This window comes from Sander lucioperca, chromosome 4, assembly GCF_008315115.2.
Source record: "Sander lucioperca isolate FBNREF2018 chromosome 4, SLUC_FBN_1.2, whole genome shotgun sequence".
Lineage (NCBI taxonomy): Eukaryota > Metazoa > Chordata > Actinopteri > Perciformes > Percidae > Sander > Sander lucioperca.
This window is the reverse complement of record NC_050176.1, coordinates 2,679,917-2,705,270: the sequence shown is the minus strand read 5'-3', so window position 1 is coordinate 2,705,270 and position 25,354 is coordinate 2,679,917. Positions and strand designations below refer to the sequence as shown.

Sequence of the window (25,354 nt, the reverse complement as noted above, 5' to 3'; positions counted from 1 at the left end):
CTAAAACTAACCACAGCTGTTTGGAAAGTCTTAGATATACAAGACTTCCTGAACAATGAATTATGGAAGAAGTACTTATTGATTCTATACTTTTTAAAATATTAATGTAAAAAGGAAATGTTTTTACTGGAGAAAATAAAAAGTTGAGACCTACGTTTGCCAAAATCATTTAAAACAATAATATAAAATGTTTTTGGACAAAAAAAGTGCACAGAAAGAGATTAGGTTGACAACTCAACATTTATTACCTGTTTTCTTAAATGACAGGACCAAGAACATATACTGTACATCTTCATTCGATGGCAATGAAAACGGTGTAAATTCAGAATTTGAACAATGAAATGAGGGTTAGAATTCTAAATGGATGGGTCAACTTTGTCTAACAGTGGTCTAAATGTTGTTAGCACTGAACACAGAAAATGGAAAACAAGCTTCAACCGTCTCTTTAAGAAAAAAAACCAGAAGGATTTAGCAAAGCAATGCCATTTAGCCAGTCTTTTGTAATAGAGCCTGTAGACACATCCTCTTGGTATGTTTAGACCAAACATGACGGGAAAATTAAAGTTAACAGAAGTAGATTTCTTCATGGCGGCGTCAACTGGGGGGTGTCTGCTCGAATAAAAAAATTTATTAACTTTTAACAATAAAACATTTTGCTTATCCCGAGCTGCGACGGCCATGAGGTTACATTCATTGATTTTTCGGGGATTAACTGAACTGCAAAAACGGTCAAACTCGATTCCATTGTGAATAGTTGTGATAAAACCAATGGAAGAACATGTACGATAGTAAAAATGTTTTTACATGATCTTTGTATGTCTAAAACAGATGTTTCATGTACATGATAAAGGCTACTTGAGGTTAATGTTAATTTACCTTTGCATTTTTTCCAATAACATTACAATATCTACGCCATCTTGGGGCTGTGTACACAACAAAACTTGTTCAAATAAACTGAATTCCTCATTGTATCGCTACGATTTGTTTCATAATGCTTCAAGAAATACAAAATGTTTTAATATTGGTTCACAGGTGATCTAACCAATCAGAAATGAATTATTAATTGAAATAAGCGAAATGCCACTTTTATGTGTGTAATCTTAGAAACCAACCAAGGTCGAAGATATTGTCAGAACACGTCATGCATGCTTCACTTTTCTCTACCCTGTGAAAAGCACATAGTGCTCTAAAAAAAGTAATCTTCATAACGATAAAAGGTTTAACATTTTGGGAAATGCGCTTATTTGTTTACCTGCAGAGAGTTACCACTCTCACAGCTGTGCATAAAATATGGATCTGGAGCCTGGAGACAGTTCATCTTAGCATAAAGACTGGGAGCAGAGGGAAATAGCAAGCCTGGCTCTGTCCAAAGTCTCTGAAGCTCTTTAATTAATTAAATGCATGTCCTATCTTATTTGTTTAATCTGTACGCAGTTAACAATTCAAATGCTTTAGATGTGCTGCGTTCACTTCTCTTACGCTTCGCTAATCCCCTCCTTGCTCCAGCTCCATACACACACATTGGTTTACAAACCCATTGCACCAAAAGAATAAAACTGAACTGATCCCTTTCGCACCAAGTTCTCTAACATCACACAGCTTTGTATCTGTCAATATAAAAAGTCATCAACATTCTCAGTGGAGCAGGGATGCATCTTGAATGTCCATCTCTCATTGGATTTTATGTACATTTTTAACATGCTTTTTCACGTGGCCTGACTGCGAGAAGTGCTTGGGGCAGTGTGGGCAGGCATGTGGTTTCTCCCCCGTGTGGGTATATTTGTGCCTTTTCAGGTTATTAAAGTCTAAAAATCCTTTCCCACAGTATGGGCACCAGTGCCTCTTCTCTCCATTATGCCACCTTAAATGCACGTTGAGTTCTACCCTCCTTGTAAATGTCCTTCCACAGAGGTCACAATGGAATGGTTTCTCTCCAGTGTGGATTCGTATGTGGGCTTCCACATCTCGTTTTGTGAGGAAACCCTTGTTGCAGATCTGGCAGATGAAAGGTTTAATCTTGCTGTGCACCATCTGGAGGTGTTTGGTGAGGCCAAAACTGTAGACAAAGCCCTTCCCGCACTTCTGACAGATATGGATCCTACCATTGCGGTGCACCCGGCCATGCCGTTTAAGACATTTTGAGTCTGGGAAGTTCTTCCCACAGAGCGTGCATGAGAAAGGCCGACGACCTTTGTGGAGACTGACGTGGCTTTCCAGGGCGGCAACGCTGCTGAGGACACGTCCGCACTCCCCACACTGGTTCTTGAGCAGACGTCTACCAATGACTGATAAAGGCTGTAACGGTGATACAATAGGTGGTGCTCTGACAGGCATAGGGAAGCGAGAAACACTTGGGGGGGAAACTAATGTCTGATCCTGGGATCCTGCCTCTTTCTTTTTTTCTGCCGGAGGCGTATCAATGACTGTCATTTTCGGAGGAATCCACACACCTTTAACTTTAATTTTTTTCACAGTCTCGCAGCTAGCACGGTTCTCTGCTGACAGGTTTGTTTCAGCTCCATTCTGCAATTGCGATTGACTAGCATTTTTCATTTTTGCTATGGTTTTGGCTTTTGCTGCTTTAGCCAACTTCTTAGCATTCGCCACTCTTAAATTCTTTTGAGGACCAGGACCATCTTCAATTAATCTGGGTTTCTTAGCAGGAGTGGATTCCCCTGTCCTACCAGGACTGAAACCACCTTTCACCAGTTTAGGCCACCTAACACTTGGGGAACCGGTATCGCTCTTCTTGTTTTTGGTACTAGCATCATTTGTAGTCATGCTATACCTAGGACTGAAAGAATTAGCCTCCCTTTTGCCCCGTTGACTGCTAGAACCATCTTTAGTGAGGGTACACTTCCTACGGCAGAATACATTTGTTCCATTGGTAGGCAATTTAGGGGTAGTACCAATTTCACACCTCTTAAGGATCACAGAAGTGGTTTTAACACTTTCCTCAATTGAGCTAGACCTCCTAGGACTCACTGATGTGGGTTTGGTGTTTTTAGAGCTAGCATTTTCTTGAATTAAGCTAGACCTCCTAGGACTCACAGGAGTGGATTTAGTCTTTTCAGAGCTAGCACTTTTTTCACTTGAGCTAGACCTCCTAGGACTCTCCAAAGTAAATTTAGTCTTTTCAGAGCTAGCACCTTCTTCAATCAAGCTAGACCTCCTAGGACTCACTAAACTGGATTTTGTCTTTATAGGGCTAGCACTTTCAGAGTTGACACTTTCGTTACTTGAGCTAGACCTTCTAGGACTCACCGAAGTGGATTTAGTCTTTTCAGAGCTAGCTTTTTCCTTAATTGAGCTAGACCTCCTAGGACTCACCGAAGTGGATTTTGTCTTTTCAGAGCTAGCTTTTTCCTTAATTGAGCTAGACCTTCTAGGACTCACCGAAGTGGATTTAGTCTTTTCAGAGCTAGCTTTTGCCTTAATTGAGCTAGACCTCCTTGGACTCACAGAAGTGGATTGTGTCTTTTCAGAGCTAGTACTTTCTTTTATGGAGCTAGACCTTCTAGGACTCACATAAGTGGATTTTGTCTTTTCAGAACTAGCACTTTCTTTGTTTGAGCTAGACCTCCTTGGACTCACCGAAGTGGATTTGGTGATTTTAGAGCTAGCACTTTCTTGAATTAAGCTAGATCTCCTAGGTCTCAACAAAGTGGACTTGGTGTTTTTAGAGTTAGCACTTTCTTCTATTGAGCTAGACCTCCTGGGACTCACACGAGTGGGTTTTCTAGTAGCCTTATACCTCCTAGAACTGACAGAAATTGGTTCTCTACCAGTCCTCTTGGGTCCAACACCTGCTCTAGATAGTCCAGATCTCCTAGGACTAATAGAAGCGGAATCATTCGTTGTCTTTTCTGGAGTTGTAACATCTTCAACTGCTCCTGAGTTTTTTGAACTGAGGCGAATAGATTCTCTAGATGTGTTTTTAACATTTGGACTGTCTTTTTCCAATCTCCGTTTCTTGTTGTTTACAGTGTGGGTCTCCAATTCTCTGTGTGGTTCTGGATTCGTTATTGTTCTTCTTGCTTGCAAGTGAGGTTTGAAATGACTTCGGAGTTTGGCTACAATGCCTTTTCTTTGTAACCTTTTTTTGTCACTGGAGCTGGTGGGATCTACATGGTCATCAGAGGAGGCCTTTAAACAAAAAGGAAAGAAAAATAAATTAATTTAGCAAAGAAACACATGCAGAGCAATGCCAATAGTCTTCCAGTTAAAATACAAACATTCATGTGGAATTGATGTTCATTAATGCTCTTTAAAATATGTAATTCTACTTATTTAGCTAAGGGTGTCACAGTGTAATATTTCAATACGCACTCATTAAAGTTAATTTGACTGGCAAAACAGTTAAAGTCCTTCTTACATTACACAATAATAAAAAGTTTTGGATACATTTTTACTTCTTCCAACCATATGTTAATTAAGAATCAATGTACATATTGCAATAATATCATAATCCTACAATGAGTCATTGTGAAAACAAAAATTTCTAGATTTGTTGTGTTGTTACTTTGGCCAGGTCATCATCAAAAACGCGAATTAGTACATTCATGATTTTGTCCATGTTGATATTAGTTTCTTCATGTACATTGTTTGCTTCAACATACATTATTAAAAACGTCGCATTGTATAGCTTTTCATCTAGACGTCTAAACTCTGGGACAAGGCCGTTATGTTTAAATACCTGCTGATTACAAACAGACAGCTTTGTCAAGGCAGTTTGGGCTTTAGATAGCTATTACACAGTGGCCATCATTAACGACAGTTCAACGTACTCGTACGACAGAGTGCACGGACCGAAGCTTTGTGACTAGCAGCACTTTTTTACCACTGCTGCCGTACAGTATCTTCCTTGAACATGCGCTGCAGAAGTAAACACCCGGCTCCCTCAATTTGAGGCACCAAGTGCTAAAACGGCTTCCCGTCTCCACCCGTTTCCTCTTGTCCTCTATTCATGCCCAGCGCCATTTGTTTTTAACTCCTTTCTCAACTTAAGCTGTATCTACATGCTCCAAGTTCGATAAACTTTGCCTCCATTTTTTTAGCCGCGTTACCACGGAGACCCATAGACAGTATATATGAAGACCACCCCGGCACCGCACTCTCGCATTTCGGCAAAGACCCGCCCTACTTTGCATCTGATTGGCTAGAACTCGTTTCATACAGATCCCATGTGGACTTTTTAATTTATTTATTTTTCTAAAATAGTCATATGCCAGAAATCGGCCACCAGGCCCGAGTACTTAAGCCCTGTGTTAGTTAGAGCTGCGTTCCTCTCATATGATTGGTAGGTTAAATCAATTGCCTCGAAAATAATAAACCGTATGCAAGTTCCCAATTTCTTTTTTTTCCCCCTCATGGCCGCACGCCGGAGATCCGGCACGGTGCCGGGAATACTTTAAGCCCTGGTTTAGACGTAACGTATCATTTTTTTTATTTTATTTCACACAGGGTGGGGAGACACAAAGGTGAATCAATACCATCACAGCCCTGGTTCATTATTCCTACCACTATAGGCTTCCTGAATGTGTAAATAATATTGTATCCCCACGGCAATCTATTGCTAAACAGACTGAGGACTGTTTACTACTACATTACCTGTTTTGGTTCTTGCATAACAGGCGACACTCTCAGCTGTGCCAGGAACTGGGCTTGAGTCATTTGTAATTGAGGCTCAGGCGTTTCCTTGGTGGTGATGGAGATAAGACGTATAACTGGAGATGATTCTTTCTCTTCTACAGGTGGGTCAGTAGGTAATGCACAGTCTTCTAATATTTCCTCATCAATATTAAAAGTAGGTTCGCCAGCTGTACCAGATACAGCTGGAGGCTCCGTCGTGTTGATGGCTATAGTTGAGTTCTTTAAAACGGTTGCAGACACGTTGGATGGTGTAGATGGCTGCACATACGCGCTGTCGGATGACTCTTCCAAAATGGTGTCGTTTGAGGACAAGGGTGCCTTCTTTTGAATATCATTTGGCTTCTCTGACATCTCAGAGGTATTTGCAGACAGAGTAACGGAAGTTTCTTTTACATTGGGACAAATATCAGTGGATAATGCAAGTGCCTTTGCTGGCTGTGTTGATATGACCACAGATGATGGTTTCTTTTGTGTGGTATCTTTTTTGCTTTGGGTTTTAGAAGACCCATCCGTAAGCAGTCTTGAGACTAAAACTGCTTCTTTGGGTGATACTGGAAATGGGAGCCTGGTTAATCGGACCACGGCAGTGAGTTTTTTCTCAAAAGTCGTGGGTTCAGCTGGCAATAGCCCCACTGACTTGTTTAAACTAGAACGGGTTTCTGTAAGTGCATTTATTGTTTCAGAACCAGCGTCAATTTGTTTGGGAGATTCCAAGTTGAGCATTCCGTCCAGTTTTGTGCCCACTTTATCTGAAGCGCTTTGTGTGTCCGCAGAAATGCTTAACTCCTGTGATGAAGGAGATGACAACTGTGACAATGACACTGTAACAGGAGCAGATGATTTGGCTGAGTCCTGCTTGGTTGTCAGAACAATGCTCTGTGACTGGTGTTTCTTTGACGCCACAGCTGACATCTGTCTCGGAATTACAATTGTTATTTTTGGTTGTGGTAGAGTTCCTGACTGTGGGTCTGTTGAGGTGGCGGTCGACTGTGAAGGGACAACAGGAAGCATTTTACTGGACATAGGGTGTGTTGTTTTCTGAGGATCAGAGGCTAGGGAAAGTCTTCTGAGAGGCAGACCTGCAGTCGTGGAGTGCGGAAGTGAAGTTGACAAAACAATAGGAAGCTGGGTTGGAAACAGTGCTGCTATTTTATGAGGTATTAATGAGGATACTGATTTTGGCATGGCAGTTATTTTATGAGACACTGCCTTACCCTGTTTGCTGGCTGCTACCGATGTAATCAGAGGAAGGGGAGGGTGCTGCTGATGTGACTGCATACGTGTATGAACAGCAGCAGTTGATGAGGGCATTGAAGATGTAGTAGCATTGGATGGAGTGACCGTATGTTGTTGTTTTGGTATGACAGCCTTGATGTGGGTCTGAGCTTTATTGGTTAGGGTAGCATCTTCAGCAGCGGGAGCAGCACCAAGTTTCTCTATTGTCGATTGTGTTGTCGTGGACGCCTCTGTTACGACCAAATTCCCTGCAGCTTCATGAGTTGCAACAGGAAACGGTGGTGTCTGTGGCTCAGCTGGGACCTCATCCACTGTCGTTGTGGACACCTCTGTTATTGGCAGATTGCCTGCAACTTCATGAGTTTCATCAGGACATGGCGGTGTCTGTGGCTCAGCTGGGACCTCATCCACAGTTTGTAAGGTACCAATACTGGGGGAACACTGGGTTTGAGGTGGGGCTGCCATTATTTGTGGAGAGGAGAATGTATTTTCTACCGTTGACTGATTCATGGCTTCAACTAATAGCAGTGCATCCTGAAGAGTTACAGAGCTGCAGCGTCCTCTGGGCTGACCCTCAGTGGATGGAGCCTGAACTGCCTGTTCTTTAATTTCCACGGAAGGTTGTTGAGATTCGGATGGTTTTTCATTTGTAGAGGAACATCTTCTACTTAAATAACTTCTTCTACTTGACGATTCTAGTGAAACAGGCGGAGAACCAACTTCTTTCACAGGCTGATTCAGACATTTGGCTTTCTTTGGTGGCCGCCCTCTTCTACGTCGTACAGGCAACTCAGGCTGGGGACTTGACTCACCAACTGCCACACCACTTTTTAATTCTCCACATGCTTCTCCTTTTTTGAGTTGTGTAGGTTGTGCCAACCGTTCGTTTGTAGATTGCACATCTGCATATGGTTGCAGAGCAACATCAGCCTGTCTATTAACTGATGTTTTGTCTTTCGCTCTTTGACACAGTTGGGGGACCACTGATGGTTGCTCTTTTTCAAGAGGTTCAACCTCTGGTTGATGCTGAGCAACCTCCAATGGGCGTTTTTCCAATGGAATGGGTTCTCCATGTGTTTCTGATATCTTCTGACTGACTTGAGACTCTTCTTCCATATTGTCTTTTATTGCAGCGAGTGAGGTGACTAGTGAATGCTCTAATCCAGACGATTGGTACTGGGCTCCTTCGCTATCCATTCCCAAACAGGGTAATTCGAGGGCCACTTGGTCCTCTTCATCTTTTAGATGTAACGGCATTTCTCCAATTGAACACACCTCCTTAATGCGAGGCCCTTCATTCTCAGCTCCACAAGCAGAGGCCCACGGTGAACCTAGGGACAGCAGCGATAGAGACATCAAAGAGGAAACATGAGAAGAGATAAAAAAAAAAAAAAAAAGTGAGTATGTTTAGTTGTGAAGCTTAACAAATTTGTACAATGTTTACAAATGATCAAACTATAGTTGGGAAAATAAAAGTCAGTTTTATTCCTGACCTGCGTCATCAGTGGGCTCAACTTTCTCCTGCACCAGGACAGACTGCATAGGAGAATCATCATAAGTGTGCTGCAGAGGGACAACAAAAAAAAATGCGGTTTTGAGAAAACAAAAGATAAATAAATGGGAAAATAAATGTTTTTGTTGCTAAGATACACACATACCTCTTGTTTAACACACACTTCTTGTTTGACAAGTATAAAGGGCCTTTGAGTATTCGGCTCTCCGTAGTTGTGGTCCTGCAAACTGTAGTACTCTATCTCCTCATAACGGCATTGTTGCTCTTGATTTTGCAATGATGAGTGCCTCAATGGTTGACATTGCTCCACCAGCACCGTGCGGACAGGAGCCAGGTCTGTACACATGAACACACAAAAAAGAAGATTAAGATTAAGGTCCTGAATCTTCAATTTCTTTTTTTTAAATAATGCTACATCCCCAAATGCTGTTTGGTCTAAGTCAAAGAAGCCTCATCCACCTTCACTGGTTCCCAATTAAGTCCCGCATCACATATAAAATCCTCCGTTTCACCTACAAATCCCTTCATGCCCTGGCCCCACAGTACCTCTCCGACCTCCTCCATCCATACAGCCCACCCCAAAACCTGCGGTCCTAGACGCTGGCCTGCTCTCCATTCCCCACACCAGACTCTGTACCTTCGGAGACAGAGCCTTTAGTGTTGCAGCCCCATCCCTCTGGAACACCCTCCCTTCAGTTATCCGAAATGCTACATACCTGGACATTTAAAAAAAAACAAAAAAAAAAAAACTCCTGAAACACCACACGTTTACCACACCCTACAACCTCCTTTAACTTAGCCACAGTAATTCTGTAAAGTGTCCTTGGGTTTCATGAAAGGTGCTATATAAATAAAAGTAATTATTATTATTTAGGGCTGGGCTATAAAACGATATGTCTTGCGATAGACACATAATCAATATCAATAATATATGAGTTTGATAACTTGTTTTTCTTCGTCGGAAGAAACCAGAGGTTGCGAAGCAAGTTTGGTTGCATGAACAAAGGCACTCACTCTCTGGTAACCTAGCAATGTCTAACAGCCAATCATGTAACAGTATCATGTTTGGTCGTGCCATATCGTTGTCTCGTGTTGGATTCTTCAATAACAGAACCGGCGTGGAGTGATAAGTGGAAAGTGAGTGCCGCAGCGAGCGAGAAAACTGTTGATAAAGCAGGAAAAGTCAGCTCGCCAGTATGGCAGTTTTTTGGATTTCATAAGTCTGACCGTAGTCAGACCAATGTCGTCAGCAAATTATGCAAGACCGTCATCCCCACCAAGACTGGTTATACCACAAACTTGTTTTACCACCTTAAGCTCACCCTTTGGAGCACAGCCGTATTCGTCAGCAACGTCCATCAACATCTACAGCTGCAACACCGCACAAGCAGCAGACCACCATGGAGAGGTACTCTGCATCAGTGCCTTACTAAACGGTACAAAGAAATAACGGAGGGAGTGGCATATCGTACAGCCAAAGACATGCTGAGCACTGTCGAGAAGCCAGGTTACCACCATGTAAGGTTTAGGCTGTAGCGTGACTTTTAGACAGAGAAAAATAATAATAACTGTTACTGTACTGTATTAGGTTTGTTTTTTTATGTTACAGATGTAAAGTCTACCTCAGTTTTATTTTAATTTCTCCTGTTTACAAAACACTGCACATATTTTAAAACACTTCATTCACCAGAAGGTGAATCAGCTTGTGAACTTCCTAGCACTAAACTTGCAGAAAGTAGCTCTTCTCAGGTTTCTCTATGTTTATATTTAACACTTTGCACTATTTTATTACACTTTATTAAGCATTTCTTACGTATTCTTTAATTTTGCACCTTAATGTGAAGAGATAATTGTTGAGTATTCATTGTGATTTTAGACTTATGTTTACATTTTAATTATTTGAGTGTTTTCCATGGTTGTGTTGACATTTCTGCCTTTATAACTGAGGGGATTATAATCAGAGGAAGGTTAAGTTTAAAATAAAATAAAAAAATATATACATATAAATCTGAGTTTGCTACTCAGAGTTTGCTAATCACTTCCTAGACAAAGCAGCTAGACAAAGATTAGGCTGTTTCTGCTCGATTGTCCCTCTATCATAGGCATACGTGTTACTATAGGTGTAGTAGGACTGTTTGGGTTTTATTCTTTCAATTTTCATCACACAGCAAATGTTTACAAATTGAGAGATTGTTAGTAAATGCACCATGGTCAGTAGGGCTGTCAAAATTGGACAAAAATGACTTTCGAATATTCGTTCAAAAAAAACAGAGGTCGGAATATATTGGAATTTCTATATTTGTGCATTATGTCCATAAGAGGGCAAATCAATACAACGGGAGACATAACTACTTGTGTTAGTCATCTCTCCCTCTGGAACGTGCAGGAGACAGGACAGGCAGTGGATTACACCACCATCACAGAGCCGTTCGTAATTTGGCCATGAACAACCCAGTCTCTTGCTGAATTTGTCCGACGTTATTTTCTCGTTGTCTCTGCAGTTAAAGATTTATGTTAGCCCCTTTGTGGCGTCTTCTTCTTCTCCCTCGTTGTTTGTTTACTTCCGGTAGCGGCAGCTGCACGATAGATAAAATCAACACGGCCACACGCTCGCTGTGAGACAGGAGGCTGAAGCAGCAGGCAGCAGTGGCCCAGGCCCACAAACGATCTCACGAGGCAGATAGCCGCGGTAGTGGCTCTCTGCCAATTTTTACTCTCTTATAGTATTTGAATAAACATTTTCATTTTCAAATCTCTGTTTCTTTTTACTATTCAAATATAATATATGTAGGGCCCTATGATTTCCGCGATGCGGAAAACACGGACGGAATCGCGGAATTTACACATGAAAATGGAATTCTGTTATACACGCGGAATCGCACGGATTTTGCATATTTTTTTTTTACTTCCTTCTCATTTTTCAGTTTAAAACAACAAGCGGAGAAAGGTCTCAACAACAAGCAGAGACAGGTCTCTACCTAAACCGTGGCCAAATGGCACAGCCTGTTGCCTGGTAACCATACGTCATCACGTTCACGTTGAGTTTGTTGCGAGGGAAAAAAAATGTCAAAGCAAGTGGCGCCTCCCGACAACCATTTGAAATCAAAAGTTCATCTCAAGAACAAAGCTAGCTAAATCTCCAGCGGGAAAATCCCTCCAGGTTACCATGGAGGCAACGACAAAATCAATAGATGCAAGGCGTGAGTTTGTGGAAGATTTTGTTGCAACGTGTGCTGAATACCGCTAGAGAAAATGAAGAGGATATGTCCGTTTCTTGTTAAACGTTGCAAGCAGAGAGGCAGACCCACCTGCCGCGGGTCTTTGACCAGCACATGCAAAAAGTGCTGCAAGAGATCCGTGGAAAGAAAATCTTCGTTGTTGTCGACTAAACCTCCGAGATCGCAGTGGGTGAGCATCCAAAGCTTTCATTTAGGTAATTTTGAATGTGCTTTGCTGAATATATTAACAGTTTAAATAAAAAAGCTGAATTGTGAGTTTGTGTCACTGAGTTTTTAAAAGGTCAATACTGCTTAGAAGTGAAAAGAAATCAAGCAAATCCGAAAAATCCGAAAGGGCTAAAATAAATCCGAAAACACGGAATTTGAAAAAAAATAAAACGGATTTCATAGGGCCCTATATATGGTGGCCAAAGTACATTTTTGGTGGCCCCAATGTAAACCTCTCTAATTAATTAAAATATTTTTCACCCCCTTCCCCTTCATGCTTCTGACTCTTTACACTGAATATGCAAGAGAGCTGTTCACTAAGCCCAGATACATGTGAGTGTACAAAGCTTACAGCAAGGCTATACAGCTATACTGTTCAGGACGACACAATCTAAGAAGGCTGAGTGAAGTTTAGAAGGATGACATCATTGACGTGCATAATAAATAGCCACGCGCAGGTGCCGCTGCAGAGAAGGGCGGGTTTGTTTCCGCCAGCAGCTAGTATTACGAGAATTTGCTACATTTCAAGATTTGTGGCATTCTAAGATACACAATCAGACTACATACAGACAGCTTTTGTTTTAGCTTGTTTGTAACAATTTGCTATTTGCAGAGTAGCTATTGGCGCTTTTCCATTACATGGTACCTGCTCGACTCGCCTCGACTCTACTCGCCTTTTTTGGTTTTCCATTACGAAAAAAAGTACCTGGTACCCGCTAACAGGTACTTTTTTTAGTACCTCCTCAGTCGAGGTTCCAAGCGAGCTGAGGCGAGCCGAAAAGGTGACGTGAAAGCGACAGACGGGGGTGTCCTGAACAAACCCGCTATTTTTAAACAGTTTAGCCAGCTGTTTTTTTCTTTTGCTGCCTCCAGCTTCTTTAGAAACTAAATGTGTCTTCTGGCTACAACAACACACACCTTCCACGTTCTGTGTGTGTGTGTGTGTCGCGTTAGGTCACAGTAGTTTACTACGGCGCCGCTTGTTTTACAGTTCTGCGGAGGCTCCAGCAGAGCTTTCGCCGTATCCTAAGTACACACACACACATGCTGGCTCGACGCACACACCAGCTGACAAATGTATACATCAGGCCACATATTACATAGGCTATGGTGAAAGCTCTGCGTGGAGCCTCCACAGAACTGTAAAACAAGCTCAAGTGGCCTGATGTTTATACTTGTGCGCTGGTGTGTGCATCGAGCCGGCAAGACGACCAGCCACGCTGAGGCGGTACTAAAATCTGCAATGGAAAACGGACGCACAGCGTGTCGAGTCGAGGCGAGTAGAGTCGAGCAGGTACCATGTAATGGAAAAACGCCATATGTGGCGCAAAAGAGCGGTGGAGCATGAGAGACTACTTGCAGTCAGAGCAGATTGAAATATTGCTTTCTACGTGTTGATGCCTGTTGAACAGGTGTATTCATAAAGTGTTGGCTTTTCACTCACAAAGGTTTAATTGCACTTACGGTAACAAGCACAACGTTAGTTGTCATCTGCACCAGGAGCCGTTGCTAATCTTTTCTGTATAGTTCGCAGTTTAGTAACGTTACACATGTTTGATCAATCAAAATCAAATCAAAAGAACTTTATTTTTCCCGTGAGGGAACTTTGTTTGTGGTCAGGCACATTCAAACACAACATCCAACAATACATAGTCTGTATTAATCATACCAGAGAATAAATACATGCTAAATACTAAAAGAAGCTAAAAACCCTGATCTTCCCGCTCATCTGTTGAAGGGACATTTGTTCAACTCAGTCAGGGAAACAAACCATGCCAATAAGCTGAAGGGGAGGGTCGATTGGATGAAAAAGTTGACTTGAAATGGATTGACTTGTTGACCTGCAGTCGTTGTAGCTTCCGAAGAAAGTACAAATGTGCAGGCAATTAAGCGATATGCCCCCAGTTGTGGCGTTCAAATAAAAAACCTGTTTGTCTGAAATGGCGAGGCCGCATACTAAAACACTGACGGCGCTGAATGGAAGTGCTTGCAGGCCGGGTTAAGACCGTAAACAATGACGGGGGAAGAGAGGAGGGTTAGCGTTAGACTAAAAGGTAACTCCTTATCGGGCTATCACTGCGCAGCATTTTTCTCGCCAATGTACAAAACGCAGGGACTTCGTCTGCGGATCACTACTCACAAATGGATTATTGACTGCAACATCATGATTTTCACTGAGACATTGTAACAACAGCAGCGTTACTGATAGTGCCAGTCCTCCGGGCTCATTCTCGAGTAAGACTCGATAAATCTTGGTGGCCACATGGGGCCACCTACGAGGGATATTTGGTGGCCACAGAGTAGCTTTTTGTGGCCACGGGCCGTGCTTAATGTCGAACCCTGGTGGTTGTGCCTGGCCTCAATTTATACCAAAAGCTCTAATGAAGAGGTTTCTATGTCAGAATTATGTGCATTGATCTCCAAAGAGCTCCGTGTGGTGTGTTAACCTGGTTACCATCACTAAAACAGCTCTGCCGTCATTTCTTACCAGATGCTCCTATAAAGTTGCTTGTATGTCAGAATCATGTGAATTAAACTCACAGCCTCCGGTGTTTGGGAAAATCTTGTTTTCTATTGAAAGTCTGAATCCTCTGCCATTGTCTCGTCAGGTGATGAGTGAAATTTGCAACTGCTACTCTTTTCTGGCACTGCTGATATTAAAAAATGAACGAAATGGGGGTTGTTACTATAAAAAGCCAACAAGGTTCCGACCTGTTCCAAAACAGGTTTTGGCGCCCCCTAAAGAGGGTTTTAGCCAGCAGTAAAAGGTAAATCATGAGTGCCAAAATTTCAGCAGCCAGCTTCCCTCTCATCCACAGGCACTAAATATTACACATGCGGCTGGGGCTGATAAGCCAGCTGCATTGTTTTGACTGGACCTGAACGCTCCGCTGTGAAACTAGCGCTAATGAGATCTCCTTTTGCAGCGCTGTACCTGAGCATGCTGTGTCCATACACTGTGTCAGTCCCGCAAACGGTTTCAGGAAAGTGGCTGCATTTGTCCGACCAGGCACAAAACATCAGTGTTTGTGTGTGCCTGTCGGCCCACCCCACCAAAATAATTGTGATTATGATTTTTCCATAATGAAGCAGCCCTACATTGTATGATCCAGCACCACCATCAAACAACCAATTTTTTGACTTGAGCATTCCTTAAAATGTTTCCTGCTTTTTTCAAAATATTTTACATATTACAAATTTCACAACAAAATGGTTGTGAATTGACTCAATATGGTTGCCAAGGGCAACTGTTACTGTTGAGCCCTGTAATGTCCCAACAGTAATGCTGAAACACACTGGTATTAAGCCTTTAGCCATGATAGCATTGTAAGGCTTCCCTCCTATTTTGAAACCCACGCTTAAGGTACAATATGTAATATTTCTGCATTAAAATGACTAAAAACTACTATATCCATGTTATATAATTTGTTGAGTTGTGTTCTTACATTATCCCAAATGTTTACAACAATGGCAAACTGATAGAAATCTGTAATTTATTTCAATGACACACAACATTTCGTTTGGTCGCCTGTCAGTGGAGTCTCATAACCTTTGACCCCTCCAGTAACTCTTACTTCCGTCAAAACACGGGAACCCAGGTAATACGTTCGAGAGTAATTATAAATCATACAATGTCACAGAAGGAATTATACTCCGTAAACGTAACAGCTTTTTTACTGCCACACAGCATCATTTTTCACTGCTTACATGACACTTTGCAACACAGAAATACAGAAGATACCTAATTTATGTATTGATTCAATATCGATCGATCCAGCTCAACGCAACTACAATGTGCTACGTTGACAAGTAACGTTAGCTAATGCTAGGTGGGTAAAGTAATAAGTTAACGATAACGTTCAATACGCTAAAGTTAATTTTAGTATGATTGTTTTGACCACGGTTACCAGCACTGAAAATATTTTTACGCTTCTCGTAATACCATTAGAGATCTGTCGTTGTGTTTTGTGCCGTTGCTTCAGCAAAGTATCTCTCTGACCAGTCTGTAATGCCTCGCCCGCTGTAAGCGGCACGAGCACGCCAGGCTCAGACTAATGTTAGCTAACAATGTTAGCTGTCAGTCTCCTCTCCCCGTTTGTGTTGACAAACATTTCTGGTTGCTTGTTGTAAAAACATTGTATGCGTTAACGTAGTAATGTTAGGTTTCTTGTAACGTTATACAATATTAGCTAACGTTAAAGGGAAGCTATGCCGATTTTTAATAGGGATGCACCGAATCCAGATTTTTGGCCGAATATCGAATCCCCTGGTTAAGACTGCCGAATCTGAATACTACTCCCATCCTCAGTCCATTAACACAGTAAACACATTAATGAAGTAAACAACGTCCACAGCCTCTAAAATAGTTAAATGTGTAACCGAAGGGTTTCTTATATCGTCTAGACTCGAGTCTATAATAGACTCGACTGCACATCTCACTTTATTCCACCCCAACACAGTCAACCGTCATAAATTTCCACACTTTATTCACTTCCGTTTTTTTCCCGTCACAATAACAGCTCTACGTTTACTGTAACTTCCTCTTAACCTTCAACTGAGAGGTTACACAATAAAAAATTATTAAAACCAAAAAATTAAAATACCATACAAATGTAACAACTTAATGTTGAATTCACACGCTCTTTTCACATCGTAGGAAAGCACATCGCTATCGCCAGATGAGTGACAATTTTGTTTAGCAAATTTCCGCTAACCAGTGCATGATGGAGGCTTGTTAGGAAAAAAATTTTTAAAATGAAATTAGAAAGCTAACGTTAGCTAACGAGCCGCAGTCGCTCCGCTCCCACTGTATGAAGACTCCGAGAGAACAGCTGACGGTCTTTCGGATGTTTCATGCGCAGATGTTTTGGCAGCGGTGATGTAGTGTGTTGTTTGGGGACCTTGCCGCCGCGGGACAGGTCGGCGTGTGGCTCGGCTTGGGTCTCTTTCTTTTGGCTGGGGGTGCTGCCGGGCGGCGCTTTTTCTGCTCGCGAGTTCCATTTTCACTTTCTCACAGCCTATTGCATTGAAACGGTCCACCTACATTACGTCGACCAGCGTAGCGCGCGCAGTGTAAGCGTAGGGTTTGGTGTAAAAAAAATTATAAGGTTCGGCAAAAACCGAAACCCGTCAAAAAGCCCAATATTTGGCCGAATCCGAACCCGAATCCTGGATACGGTGCATCTCTAATTTTTAACCAGTGTTTGTATCAATGCAGTGTGGGTTAATAGTGTCTGGCTTCCCTCCATTGCACTTAACATTAACTTACATGACAAAATACATTATCTTCTTAAAAAGGTCCAATATGTAATATATTTACTGTAATAAATCCAAAAATGACCCCAATATGTCATCAGATATTAAGGAAACATGTTAAGTTGAAACACTATCTTTTCTGACATCATTGCTAATGCCAGTATTTTCTCCTTTTGAAATTTCCGTTCCGTGACGGAATTTCTGTTTGTGTTTTGGTCTGTGTGTTGTTATCAACTGCCCAGTTTGACAGCCAGGCCGGGTTGCCAGATATACCTGTAAAAACGTAAACCCAGTGCGCTACAGCTGTAACGTTAGTACAGCCATGAAGGCAGCACTCAAACGAACGGGATCAACGGAGGTAGATTCTACAGGACATAAAAAAAAAGGCATGTTTTCACAGTTGCGTGACCAGAGACGTAACAAACCCCGGGTAAATATTGGAGATGTATTTGAAAGATGGAGACAGCTTAGAGCCCAAAAGCATGCCAAGTTGGCTAATTCTCTCCTGAACAGGTAAGCATTAGCTTCGGGCTAATTTATCACAGCTACAAGGGACGGGAATTTTATGTAATTTAAACATTTGTGTACTCACATTGAATTATATAGCTAGAGTACCCGAGTTGGTTACTCGCAAAAACAATTGAGACACAGCCAGTAAAGTGATCCCGACTGGTCCTAGCTAACGCCGCCATGCTAACCCTGCTAACTGCTAACGTTACCGGAGGGCCAGGCAAGCAATCCACAGCTGTTGACACGTGTACAATGGTGAGTTATTTTAAGCCAAGAGAGGGAGGCTGTGAATCTAGAAGAGAGGACCGTGAGTTTGCAGTGTGTTTAGCAATTGTTGCCACAATTCTAAGCCAATAAAGTGGGTTCAGTTGGGTGGAATAGGACGGCAAGGTAGTGGTATTTTTAGTAGTTCCTATCCTTGCGTGTGGAGAGGACGACGAGGTTGTCTGGTTTTTAATGGTTCCTACTGTAATTCTAAGCCGAAAAAGTGTGCCTGTCAGTTGGGTACAGAGCTCAACGTGAGCACGGCGCTTTTATGACTGTCAATATAGCCAGCATCTAACGTTAGCTACTCCGCTGTCTAACATTGTTGGATGACATGTCTCAGCCTGGCAACCAACGTGAACTTCTAGTCTGGGCAGGAGGGGGCGGGGGAGACGACTCTCTCCAGTATTTTGAATTTGTACTGCAGTAACTATTTTAAACACTAGCTGTCAGTATTACATATTGGACCTTTAACGAAAATAAGAGTACAAACTGGCGCTCTAAATGCACCTTTTATTTCATTCATTTAGCTAATGTAAACTGTATTTACCTTGATTTTCTGGTCAAATCAGACCTTTGTAACAGGCTGCAAGAAAAGAGCTGGCTGCCTGCCTGAGGGTCTCCTTCACTGGGTCGAGCCCAGGAACATTAAATGTCCAAATTCTAAGTTTGTCAATAAGGAGGTAGGAAGAGTTAGAATATGATATATCTTAATGTCCACCTGTTTTGTCTTACCTTTTCTCTTTTGTCCTGCAAGTAAAGTATATTTGTAATTTATTTTCACCATATGACCTGTCAGGTATCATCCAGTAGAAACCCTTTTAATGTAATAACTGTTAAAATGATGTCTAATGGATTTTTGATAGGTTTAAGTGATGCTTTTGACTTAAGCTGTAAATCATCTTTCCTTTGCTGTATCACAGAACGGTGGAAATTTGTCAAGTTGATCAATATCTTGTACTCTACCTGTACCTGTAATTAGTGCTGGGCGGTATACCGGTTTATACTGTATACCGATATGAATTTCTCGTATGATATGAATTTTTCATATACCGTAATACATTGCCGCAAAGAGCGCTACGGCCAAAGTAATCTGCGAGTGAATTGAGAACGGGAGCCTTGTCAACTGCGAATGCTGAATGCTCATTCATGGTAGAAACTTTATAACACAACAATTAATAACCCACAACTAACTTTTTAATAGGATAAAACACCATAGCAACACAACAATTTGTGACTTGAACAATTTCTAACACTGATAATTTTACATTTACAAATTTACAGCGCCGGACGGCATGTTGGGTAACATTATAGCTGCTAGCTAGCCAGGTAGCATAACAGTCTGTTAAGCTGAGAGACGCTCCGGTCGCTACTGCACTTTCAAGAACAGAGAAGAAAGTTAGAGGATGAAGAAAGACCGGTGATACACTAGAACAATGTATGCTCAAGAGAGGAGCCGTCTGTTGTTCCAAAGTTTTTTGTTTCTAAAAAATCTGACATAATTTAGCCACCGTTGTTGCCTGTCGCTCTAACGTTACTCAGCCGTGCTAACGTTACTCGGCCGTGCTAACGTTAAAGACATGTCACTTCAAGCATGCAAGCATTCCGCCCAAGTACTATATTCTTCCGCCTGAGATATAGTTCCCGGAACCATTCACCTGCATGTACTGTGATGGGCTGCTGCCTCTGGAGCCGTCAGACAGCCTTACAGAACGCACGGAGATGAGAAGGGTATGTATCAACTTGTCTAACTCTGGGGGTTACGGTGAATAAGCTAAATTCCCAATAAGTCGGCGTGTTCCTTTAAAGTTGTTGGTATGTGTATTCATTCGACATTTACTACTTTGCACAATAAAAATAGTTTAGATTCTGTAACTGTTTCATGCATTCTTCTTCATATAACGTTATTGTATAATGTTGTGGAGCCAAGCAAACCCGTTGATATTCTATGTACTCCTGACAGTAGAATAAGACATTATAAACCTATATAAAGGCCCAGTCAAGCAAAAGAAAGAAAATACCGTTATATAACATGAAACCGCCAGAATCTTAAAAAATACAGTGATACAAATTTTTGGTCATACCGCCCAGCACTATCTGTAATAGAGAAACCAGTTCAACACAGGTGACCACTTCTGCTTCATTTCTTTGCTGAATCAAATGTATACTCTAGTCCAGTTTGTGTTTTGACCATTTATGAACTAAACCCTGTCCCGTTTACCATGCTTTGTGGGTGTGACTTTTTTGCTGTTGCGTCACCATTCATATCTATACAAACAATGTGTTTAGAATTAATTTTCTTCCAAGACAACATTGTTTATAAAAGCTCATATTCTTCACTGATCTAGCTTAATGTTCCTCTCAAATGGCACCAGACTGATGCATTTAACTTTAAAAATGTACAAAATGACCCCGGACCCCCATGGAGGGCTGGAGTATATAATTTCACAATATAAACATATTGTGAAATTATATACTTTTATTATTATAACCAGTTTCCCATACATAGGTTTTACTTGGACGCACCGCCCAGGTAGATTCAGACCCGCCCAGGTAGATAACATTCGAATTACATTTTTCCCCCCAATCAACAATGTATTTTTTTTACAGCGCACACAGACCAGCGGCCTCCAGCCCCTCCCCTTGTGAAGTCGAGCTCCGCGTGCATGACCGCGTCAATGCTTCACTTCAGGCTCAGAGGTTATCGTTAGTGGTAACATGCTGCTGCTGGTCTTGACGTCGGATTAATTGTATTAACAAACCGTAGAAATGCTGCAGCCACACTGCTGTGAAAGCTCCCTAAACGTCATTTATCAGAGCTCGCTTGTTACCCCTATCCGCGGCAGCCTCCTCTACTCCATAGGACTGGGCATCGAGAACCAATTCCTACTTAGAATATTTTCAAAAATTGCAATTCCAGTAGAATAATTTCTTTATTGGAACCGTTTGGAATCGTTTAGAGGATTTGGTTTCAAATCCAATCATCGCTTCCCAATTTAATATGCACAAGTTTTGGTTTTCGAAGCGGCCAGGCGCTTGTTGTGTTGCAACCCTCATCTCCACCCCTCGAAGAATCGGAATCGAGAATCGATAAGAACCGGAATCGAAAGGAAGAATTGGAATCAGAATGGTTAAAATCCAAACAATGCCCAACCCTACCACTTCATATCTTTATAATGGAACCAGAGCTAACCACTAACAGAGCTAATCGTTGCTAACTAAGCCTTCAGTTCCCGTTCTCCGTGCCTGAATCCATTAACTGTATTTATGGACTTGAGCCCGAATAAAACCCGATATTTAATTAAGTTGGCAGTAAAAGTACTACTACAACTCAGAGTTGTTTGAATGACAGAAATCTTCAGAGAAGATCTTTTTTAATAACATGTAACTTTTTATAGGGATCATAGTATTACGGTTAAGTTACATATAATAGCCTATTTGGGCTCCGGGTAGTCAGGTATTTTATCTGCTGAACCTAACATTTGACAAACCAAGCAGATTTAACTGACAAAGCACATCATGGCTACACTTCATCTGTGTCATCTTTTAGTCCGATATGTTTAATATGCAAATAGGTATTTATTTTGAAAGTATCTGTATCTAATGTTATGTACAGTAGCCTAGTCATTGTTTTCAATAAATAGTTCATAAACCTTTGTTTGACTAGTTTTTACTGAACCCAGCAATCACGCGCCACACGTCATATCCTGCGCTACCCACCACCACAAGTCAATTCTCAACCTGTGGGAAACACTGTTAACAACAAGACAAGCTAGCTATCCAGCCATGTCATTGTCCCCAAAACAATATAACGATTTTTTACTGTCGGCCGTAGCCTGAAGTAGCGACCTGAACAGTGAACGGGATGTGAGATAACGTTATTCGTCGCGAAACAAAGTCAGTTCAGAGGGGCAGTGTAAGTAACTTCTTGCAGCTTCTGTAGCTAAGTTTCCATCCAATTGTCAATCGAATTATCTAAAGTTCGGTAAAAAAACTCATGCGAATAAAGCTGGTGAAAGTGTGTTTCCATCCAACGGCTTTAAAGCGAATAAAAACCTGTGCGTAATGACATCACATGCTGTTTTGCGATCAAATTGGTATATCAAATTGATTTTAGACATCTTAAGGTGTTTCCATTCATTTTCGCACTGAATCGCACAACATTCAAGCAAACATTTGCGAACAAAGTTTTGCTAGACAAAATGGATCGCGCCATCTACCAACAAATGATCAATATTGCACAAGTTGTAATAGTGCTTATGTGCCAGCTGATTGCGACATATCAAGCTATAAAAAGAAAAAGACGACACTATCAACACATTGCTATGATGATGCAGATGCACGTAAATGCCCGACGACAATGGAGGCGGCCTGTGGTGTGGGAACGACAGCACTCCAAACAGTTCTGGGAGATCGTGGTTCAGAGACACTTCACGGAAACCCTTTGGTTGAAGCATTTTCGGATGACCAAGACAACATTTGACCTGTTGTGTCATTTTTTTGGCCAGTCCCTTTTCCCAGATGTCGCAAGCTATCGCCCTCCGGTTCCAACCAAGAAACGTATCGCCATTGCGTTCTACAAACTGGCTACATGCGCAGAGTACAGAGTGGTAGGCGAAACGTTTGGAGTCAGCAAAACCACAGTGCACCGGTGTGTTTACGCCGTGTGCAATGCCATACGAACGAGGATGATGCGAAGGTATGTATACCTACCTGGAGTGGATGAGGCACATGATATCTCGCTGCGTAACTCCAGAGCGCACCTTGTGCCACAGGTGTATGGCGCAATAGACGGGATCCCGATTAGACCCCCTGCTGAAGGCTACAGGGATTTTGTCAATAGAAGGAGCTGGCCATCAATCATACTACAGGCTGTGGTAGACGATCGTTGCATCATAAGGGACATTTGTGTCGGCACACCCGGTAGTGCGTCTCCTTGTTCGTCCACTGACATCTGTCTTTGTTGACACCCGCCATGTGTGCAAACAGAGCGAAAATACTGGGCGGAAATGAACTAAAACTTCTTCTTCGTTTTGTGGCGGGTTGCAACCATAAAATGACCTAAAACTTAAATCGCAATTCATTATTTATTCGGCAAATAACGTTTCCATCAGCGTTTATCGCATAAGCCGTATATCGATCAAGACAAAATCCAACGAGACCGAACGTATTTCCTTTGAGTCGATATTCATGAAATTATATCGAATTTCACTGTTTCCATAAGGCATTTTTCATTCGATATCACTTAATTTGGATAAAAACATGTGGATGGAAACATAGCTTGTGTTACCGCCATCCTATGATTAAGAGGACAAGGCACTGAAGCACAACACAGTGTTGGAAATGACAGATTCACAGTTCCTTTTTTGTTCAATGTAGCTAGCGCATTCAAGAACGGTAAAGAGCAGTCAGAACTCCTTCAGTAGGTGTCCTATAACACATTTGTTATGGACACCCTGCAGCCAATCAGAATCGAGTATTCACCCAGACCATGGTATAATTTGATTTTATAGGTTGTAGGGACAGGTTTGGGAGGAGAGAGGGATGCCACAGTTATTAGGAGGTCATTAAGAGGTTAGTTATACAGGAGACAAGCCATTTCAGTTTTTGAAACCTTCAAAACCTTTCACAGTGCTCATTTTTCATTTTATTTCTATTTTCCAGGCATATTTTGTAATTTAAGTTTTTAAAATAGTGTTAAAATCTTGTCCTCATTAACCCAATCTCGTGTCTTGTCTCGTGAGCCGAGTGTCTCGTCACACCCCTAGTGTTTAGCATTGGAAACTACAACTCCCATAATCCTGTGCAACTTCTTAAGATAGTTAAGATATGACAAAGCTAGGCTAAGTTACTGATACATCAATAGCTAGGAGCTGCTATACGTTTTCCCAAATAACACAAAACATCGAAACCGAGAAACAAGTGCCCCAGTTGGAAAGCAGTAGTAGGAAAAGTTATACCTTTCCTTGATTTAATGTTGTTCAGAGAAGGGAATCCAAAATTTTAATCGTGATTACTATTTTGGCTCCCAATGATCACAAAAACGGAGTAAACGAGAAAAAGGTTGTATTTTGCATGTTACGTTTTGCATGTAAACTCATTTTGAAATGTGTTCAAATAATGTTTAATAATCGTGATTTCAATATTGACCAAAAATAATCGTGATTATGAGCTTTTCCATAATCGAGCAGCCCTAAAGCAAAACCCGAACTCAGTAGAGGGAAATGGGTAGGGAAATGTAATTACTGCATCAAACCCATCCTAAGTATTAGGAGCAGTGCACAGCTAGACAGTAGCTGGGGAGCAACTTGGGGTTCAGTGTCTTGATCAGGGACACTATGACATGTCACAAGCCACCCTATTGCCCAACACTGCATGCAATTCAAGTTGGATTTAGTGCTGTGACGCAGTCAGCACAGGCTGCTAATGTAAACCACTTTTTAATTTGTGTCGTAGTGACAAATGCTGGTTCAACCGGTTAGCATAAAATCAAACCGGAGTGGAGAAATCAGTAAAAGTTATTATCAGTTACAATTACCCTATTAAAATGACACATTATATTTATAATAACTTAGAATAGGGATGCACGATATGACCTAAATTCAAAATCACGATTAATTGCACATTTTACCTCGATAACGTTGTTAATGAATGTAACATGAATACTGTTTGTCAGCGGTTTAGTACTGTATACAAGCGAACTGTCCCAACGGTATTGTTGGAACACGCTGTTACAAAGCCGTTAGCCACGATAGCATTGTATGGTTTCCCTCCTATTTTGGATCCCACGCTAAGGATACGACTACGCTAGGCTAAATTACCGATACATCAACAGCCAAGAGCTGCTATACGTATCCCACATAACACGGACACACTCATATTCTTTTGCTGAAACAGCACATAGCATTATCAGACAATGTTATGGTCTAAGATTAGCTACCGATCTTGTGGTAGGTAGCTAACGTTAACAGGCATCCCAACTCACCACACTGAACCGCTCTGTCACGTTTCTCAGACCCGTCGCTTGGCCCTGGAGGAGGCTCACTTTCTCTGGTGTCAACAGTGGGTTGGTTTCTCTCATTCTCAAACTGGCTGCATTTTGTTTTAAGGTCCTCGTTCTCCTTCTTGATTTTAGATATTTCTGCCTTCAGATCGTCGACCATAGTTTCGAAAAGTTTCGTGGTCTCGGCGATAGCACCCTTCAGCATCCCCTCCATGACGGAGGAGTACTTCGTCTGAAAATCATCCGTAGACATTTTGGTATGGTTTAGAATTCGTCCGAGTTTCGATATAAGTCCACTTTTGTCAGTGAATTAACTGCAACGTTATTAAAAGCGAGATATTAAGAGCTGGCTCAACATGGCTGCTTCCTTTCAGTCTGTCCTTTGTGTGACGCACATCGAGGACGTAACGTTCTGGCTGCTTTCCCGCGGACCGGAAGGAGGGAGTTGAGCAAATATCCGGTGATGCACTTAAA

The 25,354-nt window shown here is 41.8% G+C and overlaps 1 protein-coding gene across 8 annotated transcripts; it reads right to left on the bottom strand.

Moving 5' to 3' along the window:
* Positions 1–221: 221 nt before the first annotated feature.
* Positions 222–25,293, bottom strand: LOC116039613 (mucin-17). 8 transcript variants are annotated; one of them, XM_036000642.1, is made up of 7 exons: positions 24,863–25,293; positions 8,547–8,737; positions 8,382–8,451; positions 5,611–8,219; positions 3,945–4,146; positions 3,893–3,902; positions 222–3,853 (listed from the first exon to the last, which is right to left on the bottom strand). In XM_036000642.1, exons 1-7 carry the CDS (start codon positions 25,131–25,133, stop codon positions 1,672–1,674), a joined length of 5,535 nt encoding a protein of 1,844 aa, XP_035856535.1. In that variant the 5' UTR covers positions 25,134–25,293; the 3' UTR covers positions 222–1,671. The 8 variants fall into 8 exon arrangements, with proteins under 8 accessions (XP_035856535.1, XP_035856534.1, XP_031140391.1 ...); XM_036000641.1 differs by having other exon boundaries at positions 222–3,103; positions 3,170–4,146; XM_031284531.2 differs by having other exon boundaries at positions 222–3,037; positions 3,170–4,146.
* Between the last annotated feature and the right edge of the window lie 61 nt (positions 25,294–25,354).

Coding starts and splice junctions, on each gene's coding strand:
- LOC116039613 (XM_031284528.2), bottom strand. CDS start 25,133: ATGTCTACGGATGATTTTCAGACGAAGTACTCCTCCGTCATGGAGGGG. Junction 8,220..8,381: donor TGAGCCCACTGATGACGCAG/GTCAGGAATAAA, acceptor TGCTGTCCCTAG/GTTCACCGTGGGCCTCTGCT. Junction 4,147..5,610: donor TTATGCAAGAACCAAAACAG/GTAATGTAGTAG, acceptor TTTTGTTTAAAG/GCCTCCTCTGATGACCATGT.